The 17,688-nt window shown below is 45.8% G+C and overlaps 1 protein-coding gene across 3 annotated transcripts in view; it reads right to left on the bottom strand.

The window, feature by feature from the left end:
• Positions 1–5,266: 5,266 nt before the first annotated feature.
• Positions 5,267–17,688, bottom strand: part of PSTPIP1 (proline-serine-threonine phosphatase interacting protein 1) — a 56,621-nt gene continuing 44,199 nt past the window's right edge. For all 3 annotated transcript variants that reach the window (XM_077185644.1, XM_054641770.2, XM_077185645.1), the window contains 6 exons: positions 15,551–15,649; positions 14,955–15,051; positions 11,658–11,733; positions 10,086–10,156; positions 8,785–8,882; positions 5,267–7,251 (listed from right to left, as the gene is read on the bottom strand). In XM_077185644.1, the coding sequence (XP_077041759.1) occupies positions 7,120–7,251; positions 8,785–8,882; positions 10,086–10,156; positions 11,658–11,733; positions 14,955–15,051; positions 15,551–15,649 (573 nt within the window). In that variant the 3' untranslated portion in view covers positions 5,267–7,119. The remainder of the gene's footprint in view (positions 7,252–8,784; positions 8,883–10,085; positions 10,157–11,657; positions 11,734–14,954; positions 15,052–15,550; positions 15,650–17,688) is intronic.

The following is a 17,688-nucleotide window of genomic DNA, read 5'->3' as shown; positions in this document are numbered from 1 at the left end:
TTTAAAATAATGCTAAGTTGCAGGACAGTTGTTCCTAGGTGGAGGAGGAGGTGCTGGGGAAGCACAGCTGCTCCATGGCCATGTGCTGCACCCTGGACATGTTTAATGTCCTGGCAGCTGCCCAGGGTGGCAGAGGCAAATGTTAGATTTGCTCACCCACTCCTTTATTTCTTCAGCCTTCACAATGCAGGTTTTGTGCTCACAATACATATTTAGTCCAGGCATATGCCTTTGATTTGGTCCTTGCTGTGGCTGCAGTAATCCCTGCTGGATCTGTGCCTGCCAACAGATGTTGCTTCTTTCAGTATCTGCACTCCAGGACAGGAGTTCAGTTGTTCTGTGTGGGGTTACACTGTAGATGAACATGAAGTTTATTCAACATTTAAAAGCAGGCCAGAGTTTGTAGATTAAGTGTGGATGTGAACTTAACCCTGCACAAGTGAGAGTATCAGAGCTCCTCTATGGGGACCTGAGACTTGAGCAGTGTGGGACCATGGAGTTGCTCCTGTTGGCACTCCAGAAAATAGCTTTGCCTGCATTTGGATGTGTGGTGCTTCAACTACCAGCTCTTTTCACTAAATGGGCTCCTGCCCCATTTCAGAGAATAATCTAGGCATTTTTCAGCATAGCTGTCCTGTCAGACCTTGGCTAGGTCAGGCTGTGACTGAAAAACTGGAATGCACTTCCCTCATGCAAATAAAACACTTAGGCAAACCACTGGAGTTGTGGGGTTTGAGAGTATCTAGGATGCCTTGCATGCACAAGCAGTCTGCTCTAGAAAACCACTTCTGAAATGGAGTTCTGAAGTTTTTCTCCCAGCTGGCCAAGGGAAGCAGCAAGCTCTGCTCCTGCCTGAACGAGTCTGTCCTTGAATTGCATTGAACAAGTCTGCCACACATGAGTGTGTGCAGGGGTAGTGTTAATACGTTCTCAGCTGAGAGGAGGAGAAGGATAAAGCCCCGTGGCAAAGGTGGCATTGAGTCCTGTGCCAGCCTTCACCAAGCACCTCACAGGCAACAGGCAGGACTCAATTCCCAGTACACACTGCAGAACTAAGCATTCCTTGGACTTCCAGCCCTGCAAGAATGCCCCATCCTTGGGAAGCATGCTTGGTGCAGTAGCCTTGCACTCTGGAAAGTGTTTTTGCCCTTCGAGTGCAATGGCCATTTTAAAAGCTTAAATCCAGCATTTATCCTGATAGCTTTGTTTCCCCCTGTACAGTAGCACCTTCAGCATTGAGGAGTGGTGCACTGAGGATACATTACAGACACTGAGGAAACAGAAGTTAAATTTAGAACTTGTGCTGATAAGTGCTGTGGTTATGAAAGCTGGCACAGGATCCTGCAGAGCAGGGAGGATGCATTTCTCCAGATGCTTTCTCTCCCTCTTTGGTTTTGCATCCTCCCATGGCTGCTGAATTGAGCAGTGACCTAGTGAAACCTTTAGCTGCCACTTAGCGGAACAAAGTCACTGTCGCTTCAGTCTCCCTTCCTCAGCCAGGGCTCAGACACAAGAAGGGCTGTGCAGCCTTTCTCTAAAGACAAAGCACTTCTCACGTCTATCAGTGCATTGAAAGCTTTCCCATTCACACTTACACTTACGTTAGCATTCTTATCCTTGCAAGGTTAAAGTTCACCACTTTCCCAAGAAGTTCCTCCATGGACTGTTCTCGGCTTAAAAATGCAGAACAATCCTTCTTTGGATGCAGCTGTTGAGCATTTGTGTCCTTGCAGAGTGGAGGGGAATGCTCTGAACTCCCCCACAGGCTCCCTGCACTGAGTTGTGAGCGCTATCTCATGTCTGCACCCCCTTCCTCAGAGCCAGCCAGTCCTGTTACAAAACGAGCGCTGTGTACACAATAAAATTTGTCCTTTTGTACGAGATTTTCCATTGCAAATATTGATCCGACCACCACCCAATGCTCGCTTGTTTAGGCTGGGTCTGAGATTGAACAATCACCAAAATGCTGAGTGTGCCAGGAGGATTTTCAACTCGGTGTCAGAGTGGATTACTACAAGCCCCCCACGATGACTGGGGAAGTTGAGGAGTGAGGTGCGACTTCTCCAGTCATACCTTTGCTCCACGAAGCCACTGATTTATTCAAGAGTTTAGCCTGGGCTGCTTGAGCAATCCAAGTGTGTAATCCGACACGCAGGAAATTTCATTCAAGTTCAGGCTGGAATGTCGTGGGCTGTGCTGTGCGTCCATTTACCCTGAGGCAGAGGCAAATGCCTGCGTTTCAGTCAAAGACAATTTCAAAGCACCACTTTCGCAGCTGTAGCTCATTCAGCATTGCACCCATTAACACACTGGTTACTTGATTTGGTGTTCGATGGGATTTTGGTATGGGCAGCAAAGCTGGGATACGAGTGCTGGTTTAAGCTTCCAAATCTGGTTAACAATGGCTCTTTTAGATCTGGTAAGTAAAATTCCTCCTGCTTTCAAACATCCTCTTAGGGTATCTGTTCCCACTTCACCTCTGCCCCCAGCTGTTTTTGTACCCTCAGTCCTCAGGATGATATGTGGAATCCCTGGTTATAAACTCAAAAACTCTGCTCCAAGCTGAGTTCTGTTGTCTGGTGATTTTGGATGACACTGTCTTTCTCCATAGAAATTTCAGGGATGTCAACTCTGATTTCTGCCGATTTTGCTGGGAGTACACGGTGATTTCTGTTAGAGTTTTCTATCTAAAAGCGAAATTTAGTCTGTGTTTTCAGTCAGAATAGAACAACTCAGTAAAATTGCCTTTTGGGCCAGTGTATGGGACAGAATGGCTGCAGCCACATGTCACCCAGCAGTGATAGGCTGCAAACGTGCTCTTAATGGTGCCCCTGCAGCTTTGTCCCAGATCAGGTGTCAGCCGTCCTTTAGCAGCTGGCAGAAGGACAAGTTGAGCCCTGTACCCCGTGGAACTGGCTAATTTGATGGAAATATGATTATCCAGCTATTCTAGAAACAGTTCAGATTTGCACCGTGCAGGATCCAGGAGTGCACTAATCTGGGGATAACTGTGGCTCTGAGCAAAATGTGAGCTGGCTGCTGAATTTGGGTAATTGCTAACAAAGGATAGATGATGGCCAACAGTTTGAGTAGTTCTTTGCCCTCTCAAGTGAATGCAGCATTGGCATTTTGTTAATAACATAATCACAGGCAGGACACTAATTCCTCTCCCAGAATCTCATTCTCCATACAAGCATTCTTCCCCTACAAAATCCAGCCCATCAGCCCTTGTAGTCCCTCAGTAGCCAAAGTTGTGATGCAGATAAGACTCAGCATCACAACTTTGTTTCCTGTCTTGCTCACTACATCTGAGTGGAGTTCCTGTGTAAGGACATGGGAAGTACTGATATTTGTGTGGCTACTGACTGCTCTTGTGTCCAATGCCCCAGCCCTGCAAGCTGGAGAACAAGAAAGCCAGGGGAAAGAGATGGTGCTGAGCAGCCAGGCTGCAGTTCAGGCCTCTACAGTTTGTCCTGTCCCTTGCAGAGTTGTTGCCACTCCATACTGGAGGTGAGCAGTGACTTTTCATACCATGTTTGGATAGCACTGATGTAGAGTCCCCTGTGCTGCACAGTTGAGCCACAGCACAGTGATACTGCCAGCAGGTTCTGTGGTACCCCAGAGGGTGTGAGTTACCCACCAGTGACACAGCACAGCCACAGCACAGTGATACTGCCAGGAGGTTCTGTGGTACCCCAGAGGGTGTGAGTTACCCACCAGAGCTGAGCTGGGTGTTCCTCAATGCCCACCCAGGCTCCTGTCAGACACCCACCTGGTGCTTGGCTGAAATGATCTCCTCTTAGATCCATGTGCTTCCACTTCAGCTGCATTCAGTAATCAATGAGGGATGAGCTGCAACTGGGAGAAAATTACCTCTGGAGAGGAGGCTCAGACCATGAGTTCAGCCCTTGAGACAGGAAGGAAGCCAAGGTAAGAGCTTCCACTGTTTATGCCCATGATCTGTTACCACTCTGGCTGATGTGTGCTGGGCTTGTTCACACTACAGAGCTCAAGCCAGGGGTCCTGGGGGAGGTGGCAAACACTTCAAACCTTGATCAGTCACTGTGCTCCTGCTGTTGCTACATGCCCACCTGGAAAGAGGTTGATTTCTTCCTCTTAGTTGCCTGGTTGTTGGAAATGCTGGAAGCTGGTTGGCTCTGTGGATCACTGAGCTTGGCAGGAGGCCTGGCTGTGTTGGCTGTCCAAGAGCTGGGTCTCTTGGATCTCTGTTTCTAGTCTGATACTACTTTGTTGTTGCTACTGGCTTGTGGGCTCTTAATATGCAGAAATCTGTTCTGTGCAGAGATGGACCTCGCCCTACACTTGCAGACATTTCCTAATTACATGTGGTTGTCATTGGTTAAATGTTATTTCATACAGGTTTTCCTGTTCCTCTCCTTAATTGGTAGTAAATGGTAAAAGAAAACAATACACATTTTGACTTTAGTATAAGAATGCCACTGGAAAGAGCCCATTTCAGTTTCCCACCTTAGCTGAAAATTGAATAATAACTTGATTGTGTCAGTTTTATTGCCCAAATGTTACCAAACTGGAGAGGAAATGTTAATAAGGGCAATGTTATTAAGGCAGTAACCTACAACTGACCTTCCTGCTTTTCCTACTGATGGGGGTGGTAGATGGATGACACCTAAAATGTGGCTGTTCTCAGAGGGTGTGGGTATTCCTTGATATCTCTGTTCTATTTGTGACAAGTGCTGCCATGCAGATAGGGCAAACTGAAGCATTTGGCTGATAAGTAGTTCCAAGCCATATCTAAACAATGTGAAGCAGAGGATTCATGAGAAAACACTGCTGCTGCTTTTTCATTTCCTGAATAGTCTGGAGTTAGCATGTGGAACCCAAATGCTGTGACACTGGGGAGATTTTGAAATACCTATAGCCTCTTGCCATTCAACAGTGTTTACTTGACAGAAGAAGAGATTGGTAGAAAGGAAATTGGTATCTTGACTTTACCAGCAAAAGTATGGAATGATTTGATGTGAGAGAAACAGCAGGCACCATTCCACCAGCCGTCCATTGGTGATGCAGACCATGTGGTCCATGGAAGCAAAGATGATCTGCAGTTGGATCTCAGGGCAATCAAGAGCAGGCCCTGCAGTGCCTTGTGTGAAGTTGGGCCCCCAGGGAAATGAGCAGTCCTGCAAAATCTGTGTGTCCCACATCAGTAGGGAAGGTGCATCTCAGTGGGTTTGGGGTTTTGGGTTTTTTTTTCTGTTTAATTAAGATAATCTGCAAAATATCTATCTAAATTTATTTATTTATTGGCTCATTACAGTATTCTTTGTGGAAGATTGAGTGTTCAAGAAGTGAATACATGAAATCTCTTGTGCTTTTGGTTTCCTCTCCTGCTGTAGCTAAGAAGGGATGCTGTGGTTGTTGGGCAGCCTCCACGAGTGCTGTCCTTTGTGTCACCTGAGGTGTGTCACAGAGGCCTCTCCTTCCCCTTCTGCCTGGGCAGTGCTGCTGCTCTCACTCTGCTGCCTTCAGTGCCATCCCAGCCCCTGAGCCTGGGCTGGTGCCAGGGGCTCAGGGCCCTCCAGCCCTGCTGTGGATGTGCTGGGGGAACTGGGGAGAAGGACAAGGGCCTGTGCAAAGCACTGCAGGCAGCCACAGGGAAAGGGCCTGGAACTTCTGTTCCATCCTTGAAGGCAGAATTCAAATAAGATACTGCATGTACCTCTGACCTTCACTGTGTTTCATTTCAGAAAAGATTGCATTGACCATTACACCTTTTCCTTTTGTCCTGATTTCTCTTGTCCTTTCTGTGTGTCTGAGCTAACAGTCCCTCTCTCCTCCATGCCTTTCAGGTAGCAATAGGATTCATTTTCATTGTCAGTTTTAAGGCCTGAAACCTTGGCAAATGGTCATTCTGACCCCAGAAATAGTTTGCTCTGATTCAAATTAAATCACCAGGTTTAAAATTTTTTAAACTATCTTGAAATACTGAAAAGGGAAGAATGGCAGAAACTATCCACCAATCCCTTGTACAGTACAGTAACAGTTGGAAACATTCTTAAATATTAAACTAGAAAGACTGATAGAGCTGAAATCTGTGAAATACAGTGAACCTGCACAGTGCAACACCTCTGAAGAGGTTTTGTTGCAGAATGAGCACATTAGAGGGGGCTGGAAAGGGCCCAGGGTGTCCCTTTGGCAGCAATCACAGAAGTGCAGAGGCTGAGGCAGCCCAGGGAGCCAGAGCAGCCTGGGCAGGAGGGGCTGAGCAGTGGAAGGGAGGGGAGGCTGCCCTGCTGACATTGCAGGGGAGGTGATTGGCAATTCTCTGGGGCTCACAGGAGAGGAATCAGGGCAGTGCAGCACTGCTGGAGGCTTGGCTTAGCTGCTGTTTGTGTTGTTGGATTTTTAAACTTCATAATCCCAGAGAGGTGTTAGGGAAACCTTCCAGCCAAGGAAAAAGCAAGCCTTGGGCCCATCATCTGTCCCAGAATGCAGAGCAAAGCAGAGCCCATGGCTAGCATGAATTCCATTGTGTTAGGAGATGGTTGTGATGGGGAGTGCATCAAGTTTTCCTACAAGGGATGTGTCCTGGTCCTTCAGGTGCTCCTCTCTGGGTGCATTTGCTGTTTTTTGTATTTTTATCCGTGACTGATAAACCATCCTCTGTCAAAAATGCCAGCATGGCCTGTGCATGGGGAGAAAGGGATCCATGGCAGAGAATGTGGCTGTCATGACCATAAGGGTGGCTCCCAGGCTGGCTGGGGACAGTTCTCCAGCCTGCAGAAACTGCACTTGCTTCTGTGATCTTTCCCTTTGCACAGCTGAGATCTGGGTGGGATTTTCCTCCCAGGATCACCAAGCTTTGAAACACTGCTGGCAGCACAGTGTGCTGAGTGACTGTGCCAAAACATGCAAGTCCTAATCTCTCAGGAGGTTTTTCAGATAGTGTAGGCCAGGAGAATAATGGCATGAAGCAGGAGCAAGGGAGAGAAAAGCATGGTCAGTTGGTTATTTCCTGACTGGTGGTTGTAGAAAACATTATTATTGGGATGCTCTTGAAGGTCCTGAAGCAGACCTTGTGTGCTGATTGTTTTCAGTAATAGAATATTTGTAAAGTCTGAGGACTGGGGCTCCTTTTCATCAAAGCTTTTCAAGGTAGGAGCCTGGCACGAAGCCCCTCTGGCCGTTCCTTTCTGCTGTCCACCAGCCGTCGTCGTTCTCCGCAATCACAACCACGGTGTCCCCCTCACTGATGTCCAGCTCATCCGTGTTCTGAAAGGAGACAGGGAGACAAATGGGACAGCCTGACAGCACAGGGGGGGCCAAGAAGTGTCTGGTGGGGTTTTTTAAATCCTGCTCTTCATCAACAGTGCTGGTTCTGAAACACCACACAGTGAGGGATTGAGCATTTTGGCTTTTTCTTTAAGATGCTCAGATTTCCCCAGCCTCCAGGGTCCCTCCTCCTGCACAACCCGATGGTTTTATCACCGGGGAAGTCCAGAAAGGGTTAAACACCACTCTCCTAAAGCAGCTCACCATGACCTGCATAGTCTGCAGGTGTTGCTAAATAGAGCACAGCTTAATTCCTAAGGGGGGTAACAGTGCCTCTGCTAATCCCTGCCTGAAATAGGTCTGTCAGTTCTTTTAGCAGGGGACAGCAGTGACCAGTGGGGGACAGTGACTCTTGGACAGCAGTGACTTTCATCCCCAGACAAATGCAGTAGTTGCAAATAAGCTCTCCCTGAGCTCCCAGGCAGCCATCAGTGTTCAGTGGTGCTGTCCTATTTTCCATAGGAAACCACTTTGCTGCCTACAGTGTAGAAAATAGAAAACAGCATAAGGGAGGCTTCCAGAGATGTTTGAGGTGTCAGCTAAAACTGAATTTAATGCACCTGAGTCGGTAAGAATGGACTCAAAAAATGAGAGGCCTCAGTGTACAATATACTAAAGGCAGTAACAGGCTCTTTTCTCAGCAGGGAATATCCCTGTGTGGCACAATTTTAAGGGACTCCTGGAGAAATGAGGTGATCCTGTAGTCTCCTTAGGGGAACTGCCATTAGCAGTTGAGGTGCTTTCAACTATGCTTGCATGAAATTTCATGTAAATAATAAAAGAAAGTTTAAAATTAAGCAAAAAAAAACCCCCAAACAACCCAACATCTAATAAAAGGTGTTGGAATACTGCTGTACCTAAGGGAAAGTGCTCCTTCTGAGCTTTTTCTCTGTTTTCATAATTTATCTGGCATTTATTTTGTCACTATCACATTTCTTCAATATTGGTGGTAGGTCCCTTGGTGTGAGGCTTTCTGCACTGAGACATGAAACATCCTGGATGCTGTTTCTTTTGCTGATCTAAAGCTAATAAAAGGAACCTTTAAACTGACATGTAAAACAGGAGGGGCTGGAGTCCAGGTTCTGGAGTCCATCTGAATTAACAAATATTTATAACCAGTCCATTCACAACCTTTTACTAATGGTATTCTGCCTAGTTAGGACTGGAGTCAGGGAGAGTTCAATATCCCAGTTCAGGATGTAGATTGTTCTCTTTAAGCTGGCAGATGAACCACATCCACTGTGATTCTGCAGCTTGCAACATGGAAGTACAGGAAGGAATGTCCCTTATGGGATTCTGCCCCCTCCAGCATGGAGGACCAGTGTGCTAAACTGGAGCAGGACAGACCATGTCCCTGGCTGTAAGATGACAGCAATATCTCCTTCACAGAATTTACACTTCCAGGGTGTTTCAATCAGCATCACTTATTTTACATGTGACTCTCTGAAGTGTTTATTTTGAGGCCTTTTTTACCTGGGCTGTGTAGTCATAAAGCACTCTGTAGTCCTGTGATGATGTGATCTCAGCTTTTTCATTTACAAAGATGGATGCATAGACTCCTTCTGTTCTCTCTGCAAAGGAGGGGGGAAATAAGAAAGAAATACCCAGCACAGAAACAAAGAGTTCAGTTGCTTACAAAAGCATGGGATCATATGCAAGACTTCACAAATACAAGGCTTTCTGTTCTCTCCCTGCCTGGAGATGCACACATATAGAAAAGCTGCTGTGAGCTGTAGGTAAATCTTGCACAAAAACTGTCCCCCATTGATGGGATGACAATACACCCATTGAACTTTGTGGGAGGTCAGAAACTAGCCTCAGCCTCAGGTTGGGGAAAAGGTTTCCCCTGGTAAAACACAATCCAAGTCATCCAAGGAGGGAAACACTGATTAAAATGGTTTAACAAGTTGCTACTGGGGGTATAAAATTCTAGCAGTTCCCTGGCTCACATAAGACTTTCTTTTTCCCCTTGAGAAAAATGGAAAACACTGAGCCAATGGGTCCCCAGACATTTTCCAGGGGGTTTTTACAGTTCTCACGTAGCTATTTGTCATGGACATCACTTTTTTTTTGCAGATGTTTTGTTTTAATTCAGCTTGTTGTAATTAGGGAAACTTCTCATTTCTTCCCAGCATCTGTCTGGGAGCTTCGCCTGCTGAGCACCAAGAGAGAGTCTGGGCTGTGCTTCTGGGTGCCCAAGCAGGCAGGGCTGGCAGAGGCAGTTGATTTTAAAGCTGTTTGAAAACAACTTTTTCTTTTGGTAAGAACTACAGTTAAAATGCTTTTGTTTAATATCAAATCAATAAAAATGTCATAAACTGTTCTCTTTTACATAGTCAAAATACTGTGTTTTAAATATCATCTGATAAATTCCTAGTTATAAGGATTACAAGACAGCAGTGTAACTGTGAGGTGAGATGGATATTTGTATTCATAAGCCATGTGCCTGGTGTGTTAAAAATTGTATGTATTCTGTGGGGCTTTTTAGTGGTAGTTATGGTACACAAGGAGAAAACTAATAGCTATGTCAGACTGCTGCTCTGAATGTACAGGTTCCCCCTGCCTAGATGGAAGTTTTGAAGACTCTGTGGATTATTTGGCACTTTAAACTGGGAAATTTGTTAATACACATCCAAGCAAAATTAATTTCCAGACTACTCTTGCCTGCCAACATGTGAATATCTGCTGTAGACTTCTGCTCCATGTCAAAGCCTGGTTTAGCAACACAATCTAAAACAAACACATCTGGTAAACTGATTTCCTGCAGAGCATACCCAGAGGAGGGGCTGAAGGAGTGGCAGTTTCTGTGTTGTTTTTGCTGCTCCCATGCAGTAGTCCAGAGAATCTGCAGAACCAAGAGAAGCCAAAACCAAAATGAGTGAACAGGCCTGGGTATGAGCATTCCTTCATCTCAGCTCTGACTCAGCCTTCCCTCCATCTGCTTCACAGAGTAGATGTCATCTCTTCCCATGGCCTTCTATTTTCTTTTATGCTATAGATATATTTATCTTCCTTTAAAAATGTGTTTTTAAAAATGCAGCAGACTATTGAACCATCAGCCTTCACTAAATTGTGCATGAAATGCAGCAGATAATATTTTTTTGTAGAGCCAAAGGCTCATGGTGTGAAACTCCAATTATTCCACAATGTTAAAATGATGAAAATTGTGAGTTGCTTATAAGAGATTAACATCTCTTTGTGTTTGAGGAAGACCCTGATACAATTTAAAATACAGAGTTTGTGTAACAAGCCTTTCTAAAAGCTGTGAGTTTAAGTGAATTTTTATTTTAATCTATCCCTAGTTATTTCCTATATCACAGCTGGCTACTGAGGACTAAGCAAAGTGAGAAAATGGGTTAGGATTCTCAAGCAGAGATAGAAATAGCATTGCATGCTTAAGGCATATTTAAAGGGTCTGATTTTTCAGCTAGTGAACATTCAGTTTTTCTGGAAAATGGATTTCCTCTCTCAAGAGTTCCTGAAAGACTCAGGCTGAGTCTCTCCAGGCTCCTTGCCCATGCTGCTCACAGTTGTGCTCTGAATGGCAGGACAATTGTCTTATGTAACTGCACAGGATGCAGCACTGAATTCATTATTAGAGAAGATCCAGTTTCCAACTGAAAAACAAAGCCCTGAGTATAACCCTGAGCAGCTCCCTGGCAAGCCTGGACCACATTCCAAATGGGAGATCACTGCCTGCTCCTTGTCCTTGCCATGTCATAGGGCTTGTTAAATTTTAAATCTCTTCTGCTTTAACTGTGATGCCCTCCCCACTGTGAATTTGCCATTTTAGTATAAAATATTTAAACCAATAGAGGCACCATGCTCTTCTGCTGTTATGACTGCATCCATGTTCTAACATTTACCAGAGGAAAGGGATCAGAATGAGGAAAATTGCCTCCCTGATCATCACAGTTTTTCCATCCTGTGTTTTCCCCCTTGGATCCTGACAGAGCAGCTCTTTGTTCTGCTCAGCTGAGTGGTGCTGTAAGCATGGAGGAATGGCCCCAAAGGAAAGCTCTTCCAGCCTCTGCTCCCAGCCACATTCACCTTCACCCTCCCTGGAACAAACTGGTTTTGTTGCCCTGTGCCCTGACTCAGTAGCAAAGAGGAAACTCTGGCTGCTCCCTCATGCTGGCCCAGTAATTGTGGGATGAATTCATCCCCTGTCCCTCCTCCCACTGGAGGGACGCCAAGATCACTCCCACTGCATTTCAGTACCTTCACTTCTTGTCTCAAGTCACACTCACTGCTGCCTCTTGCTACTCTGGGGGAAGCAATGGCTTCCCAGTGGTGTTCAGTGCCCGGGCAGGGCTGCTGCTGTGGGAAGGGACCTCTGGCCTCACCTCTTGATCATGCCACAGGCCGGGCTGGGGCTGCAGCTGCGCTCCCGGCTGTAGTAGCTCTCGTAGCCTATGGCATCTGCACAGGGCAAGAAAAGCAAAGTGTTCAAACAGGAACCACTGAGAAAACTCTGTTTGCTCCCTGCCACAATGTGCCCTGGGGCTGCTGGAGCAAACTCAGGGCAGCACCTGCCTGCCCTCACCTGGGTTATAGATGGATAATGAGATGATTGGCTCTTGCAATTAAGGGATAACTATTGTGTGAATATTAGGAGAAGCTTTAGTGATGTGTAGTTATGTTATTGTAGTTTAGATGTCCTCTGTTCTCCCCATAGTTCCCTTTCCCCCCTGTATTGTTGCCATCAGACTGCCAGGGCTGTCTAGCACAGGTAAAGGAAGGCTGCACAGGTGTCCCTTGCATGGGGCAGGTGGGAATGGAAAAGCTTGGGGGTGCTTAGGGGGTGGACATGGCAACATCTGCCCTCCAACCCAGTTACAAAGCAGTCTCCACTGATAAATGGCACAGAAGAGCTGACAGGCAGACTTTGGAGGGGCCAGGGCTGGCTGATGCCACCCCCAAGGGTATAAAAGACTGAGCACCCATCTTGAAGATGAGCTGGCTGCATGGTATGCATGAGGGGCAGTTCCCAGCACTGCAGCTTTTTCCTAATGTAGTCCTTTGTTGTCTTTTTGTTAAGGTTTAATAAACCTCTTTAAATTTTCAAAGTGAGCAGTTGTCTGTCACACCTGGAATGAGGCTGGATTAGCTCAGGGGAGCCTGGGGGCTGGACAGAAGCCATTCCAGTGGCTGTGAACAGCCATGGCCCTGGTGGCCAGGCACCCAAGGCCCATTCCAGGAGCTGTGACTGCCCTAATGAGGAAGGCAGTTTCCTCTATGGCTGTTTCTTCTGTGGCCTCAAAGCTCAGGATTTAAGGGGGCAGAGTATGGTCACTGAGTGCCCTAAACCGTGTTCATGACAGAATTTGCTGCAGTGCATTTTGTTTCTTCTTTCCTCAGTCAGGAATTTTTGCCAGAGCTGGGGATGTTTCTGAGTGTTATTGCCTGCAGCAATAACGAGCAATTTCCTGGTGTTTGCTTGTGTGTTTCCCCACCTTTCATACCTCCCCCATCCGCCTCCTGAGAGCTTATTTGCTGTTTACCCAGAGATATTTGGGTTTTGTTCTCTCAAACACATTTAGATTGCAGTTCCTTCGCTCTCCCCTATGGTGTCGTTAAGGGTGAAATTCAGACCGTTTCCAAGTGTAACTTTACAGATGAAATAGTTACAGATGGATTTATTTGTCAGCTCAGAGCTCCCAGTGCAGTCTCACAGCTGGTGGCCACACAGCCTGAGCCAGTGAGAGCCAAGCAAACACGAGTGAAGCCTGTGATAGTGTTTTATCTCAGCCCTGATAGCAGCACCTTAACAAAGACATTAGACTGGGGCTAAAGGTCCTGTTGACATTCTCACACTGTGTCAGCCAGGATACTGAGCAGAGCAGGCACCCAGAGCTAGAGAGTGTGAAGAATCCCTACAAATAAAACTCACAGTAATTAGGGAGTTTTCTGACCAATGTAAGGGTCTCCTGTTGCCCTTCTGCATTGTCACTTTGCTGCAGTTTCCAGTCTAGAGGGCATTGTAAGATTGGGTAGGAAAGGAAGGGAGCAAGACCATCAGGAAGGTTTGGTCAGGATGAAGGTCTGCTGCCACACAATGCAAAATGACACCTGGGTTTCCTCCTGCCTTTTGCAAATAATAGCACAGATCAACAGCTCACCACGTGCTACAGTGCACACTCATTAGCCAGAGCTGTGGAGAAATTAGGATATTGCTTCCAGAACATTTTCTGTAATTTTCTAGAAGGTGACAAAAATAAACAACAAAAAACCAAGTCAGGTTTTTCTTTGCCTTTCATAAAGCTCTCAAGGGTTTTTTCCACCTACTTCTTACTAGAAATGACTCTGACATGGCCAAGAGCTTTTTGTAGAAATTTCCTAGGTGACTGGAGAATGACAAATCTTAAATAGAAAAAATCCCCAAAAACCTAAACCAAGAAACACCAGCTGAGAATTACACATTTCTTAGTATACAGAAGTGGTTTTACACTGTTGCAAGGCACAGTTCTCCTTTCCACCACTGAAAATGTAATTTTTCCTGGATAAATTCTCCTTTTCAGTGAATTTAAATCCCCTATGTGAAGAAGAATAAACTATAGCAGCAAAATGGCATCCAGTGCACCAATATCAATATACTAGTTTAAAAAAATTCCCAAAATCCCAATTTTTAGCCACCGTAAGAGTAATGGCAAAAAGGCTGAGTGAAAAGCAGGCCTCAGATAGCTCAGTGCTGAGTTAGTGGCAGCACCCAGCTCTGCTGAAGAAGAGCCTGGGGTGCAATTCCTGCCAGCTTTGAGCTCTGCAGTGAAATCAAAGGGGTGGAACTTGTTCTTGTAGGAGATAATTATCCCCAGGGATCAGGCCCTGATTTTGTACCTGTACAACTCCTAGCATGAAGGGTTTTATGTAACTCTCTTGTGTTGTCTGTTGAAGTACAGGTGTGGTTAATGTCTGGCCATGTGACACATCAGACAACTCCTTTCCTGCAGGGTGTTTGGAGAACTCCTACCCTGGAGCAGCAGGTTTTCATTCTCCACCTGCTCTTGCCTCATGCTGGGTCAACCTCCATTTCAGACCAGAGGTTTTGAGCACTGAAGTCAAGGAAAAAGCAGCTTTGGCTTGAATGGCCAGGGCCTGTGAGCCTGACAGCAGTTCCCTGTGCTGGGACAAAGCCAATTTCATTCAGAATTTCTCCCAGCCAAAGTCTTGGCTTATGCAAACTTCCAGAGAGCAGAAGATTTGTTATTCCCCATTGGGCATGTGGAACAGAATAGAAAACTTCTCTGTGCTGTAAATGAGGAGGCAGCACCTCTGCCAAGGGGACACTGGGGTGCAGTTACTGGTGAGGTGGCTCTGTCTTGTCACACTGCAGGAAGTTGAAGTTGCCATTTCTGCAAGGCAATTTGCCACCTCCTTAGCAGTGTCAATTCAGCTGTACTGTGAAATGAGCCTGGCTCCAAAGCCAAAACAAGTTTTTTCTTCCTTGGAGGGTTATTTTTAATCTGGATCATTCTGCTATCCCACTTAGAGCATCACTCAGGCAGCGATGGCAGCACAGTGTGGGGGAAGTGAGCTATGGCAGGTGGGAATGAAAAGTTGGAGCAGGAATTCCTCCAGCTGGTTTCACCTCCAAAGGACGTGTACTGCACAAGCCATCTGACAAGAGCAGTAGGAATAATTACCTGGAGGTTGTGTTCCTGTCATTTTTGTCTTAATGAAGTAGTCTATGTCTGACTCTACAACACAGTTCTCCAAGCTGACCCGAACATCTTCATACATCTACAAAACAGAATCCAAGAGTTCAATTTAACTTTTAACATTTCACACTGAATTAATAAACAACGCTATTGTAGTAATTGTCCCCTTAAGAAACACTTTATACTTGGTAGATGTCTGACCTGGCTGCTCTTCAGCCTGCCCCCTGTACCAATATTCTTGTAAACACCCCTATTTGTGCTCTGGATGGTCTTTAAAGAGAGCAGGACAAAGGCAGTCCAGAACTTTTCAATAAAGAAATTAATAACAGGAAACAGCCATTCAAAGTCAAATCTAGTGTATTCTTTACATCTTCCACTTTTGAAGCCATGACTGGATGCCTTTTTTGAAATTGAGTCAGAGCCCAGGTACACTGAGCAGTGTTTTGGGAGCAGGGAGCATTTCCCAGCACACCCAGGAGTGCCACCAAGTGCCACAGCCTGCCTGCATGCAGACATGCATCTGGATGGCATCTGGGAGAGCAGGAGGGAGACATTTCCCTGCAGGGCAGGGCAGGCTGTACCTCGTCATCCTTCACACACTGCAGGGACAGCTGGTTGCAGTGCACCCACAGCGAGTTGCGCAGGATTGTGATGCGGTCGCACTCCTGCAGCTGGAAGACCTAAAAGCAAACAGGAAACGTGATGGAGCTTTGTGGTATTGAGTTCTTGGTTCGCAGGCTGGGACAGGGCTGGGGATGCAAACCTGTGCTGAGGGCACCATGGTAAAGGATGTTTTTTCAGTTGGTGGAGAAACTACATCTACTGTTCATGCTCAAAAATTTGTTCTAATTGGTTGCACCAAATTAAAGTTCTATTTTAGAGACAAAAACAAAGCAAGGGAGAGGAGTCCAGATCTGGATTTGACTGTTACCTCTGCTGTTGAGGATTTCAGAGTCAGGGTCCTGTGTGCCCATCACACTGGAATCTGGATGTTTAACAGAGCAGTAGAGTACTGGCATGAAAGGATTGTATTTTTGTTAGAAGTAGAGGCAAAACTCAAAACTATCCACCTCTGCCATCTAAAATGCTGCTGTAAACTTTTCTCTTTTGAAAGTACTTGGGGCTCTCTGGAGTTGACTCTGCATATCAAAGGTTACTTTTGTGGTAAAGAGAAGGCAATTTTCTGTCTTCAGAGTTATTCCCTTCCTTCATCTGTCTGGCTTCCTCATGTTGCTGCACTGCTTAGGGAGAAGGAAGGGGGCAGAGAAAGAAGTGTGAACCGATTTGGGGGAAGAGGCAGATAAGCTCTTTCTTTAAAAACTTGAAAAAAACCAAATCACCCTGATCTCTACGTTGTACTGTTAAAAGTAGAACAAAGTTTTGGTTTTCTATGAGGTGTGAAAATCTCAGATGCTTCCAGCCATCTGTCTCCATCTCTATTTGCTAGTAATTATGTCCAGAACACCACAAATGTATACAGCATTCAGCAGAACACTCAGTTGGGTATGCTTCCTGCCATCTAATGACTTACCAACTAAAGAAACCCAGAAAAAGGAATCTGTCAAGGGAGCAAGCTGCTGTGGGGTCTGGTTTCTGAGAGTAAAGGTTTTAAAGAGAGCCTGCAAGGTGGAGGATGAGTATTTGGATGCTCATTCTGAACAGAAAGCCTGTGGCCCTCGAGGCTGCTGAAACAGCACCAGAGCCAACAGGGAATTTTCCAGATAAATGGTGTCCTGTCAGGAAATGCAGTTAATCCAAGGAGGAACTGTAGTGACTCTGGCCTTTCAAGCCCTTGTCAGCACCCAGAAAAGCACAGAAAAGCCAGAAAAGCACAGCTGGGTGCTGTGTTTGACACATCCCTGGTGCTGCTGGAGAACCAGGGCATTCCAGGACAACGTGGCACAGCCCCTGTGACAAAGGCCACCCCAGAGCTGCCACTTGCCTGGCAGCACTTTCAGGCTGTGGTTGTCCAGCACTCAGTTACAGACCCAAGCAACCCCAGCACTTCCAGATTCCCCACTATGCAGCCACAAGTGTAGGATTTTAAGCTGCTTTTTGTACTAATTGCTAGTTTAAAAAAACCCCAAAGAGTATCAGTTCTTCTCTCTACAAGCACTTTTAAAAGAAGGCACTGAAGATGCCCTTGCTTTATGAGTGGCTGTTTGGATTAAGCAGTGGTCACAAGCTCTGTGGGCTGGCCAGGATTTAGCTATATGGGACAAAAAAGAGTGTGAGGTTGTGGAATGCTTCACTGGTTTGTTGGCTTTTTAAGAGAGAAAATATGCATCTTTGGAAGACTAAGGCTTGGCATAATATCTGTGGAAATGTCTGTGCCAGTTGTGGGGCTTTTCAGTCCTCTCAGATAGAGAATATTTAAGAGGAAGCAGAGAACTGGAAATGTATCCTCCTGGCATTTTATTTTATGTGGAAATAAAGCCTGCAACAAGTAAATATAGCAAACTTTAGCAGATGGGCAAATGTACTTGAAGGATTACTGTGATCAAATGAGTGGCTGATTTGGATGCCAACCAGTTCCTGTAAATTGTTGTGCAAAACTTAATAGCCAAGTGCAAATCTCCTTGTCCATCCTCAGTAAAATGGAGACAGAGACTTCTCTACCACTGCCTTTCAACTGAAAGATTATTTCATTGCAGAGGACAAATATTCTTTCAGGTGAATTCAAAGTGCTATAAACATAAAGAGTGACTGGGGTATGTAC

Source organism: Agelaius phoeniceus, chromosome 13, assembly GCF_051311805.1.
Source record: "Agelaius phoeniceus isolate bAgePho1 chromosome 13, bAgePho1.hap1, whole genome shotgun sequence".
NCBI lineage: Eukaryota > Metazoa > Chordata > Aves > Passeriformes > Icteridae > Agelaius > Agelaius phoeniceus.
The sequence above is the reverse complement of the archived record's forward strand: the minus strand, read 5'-3'. Positions and strand labels throughout refer to the sequence as shown.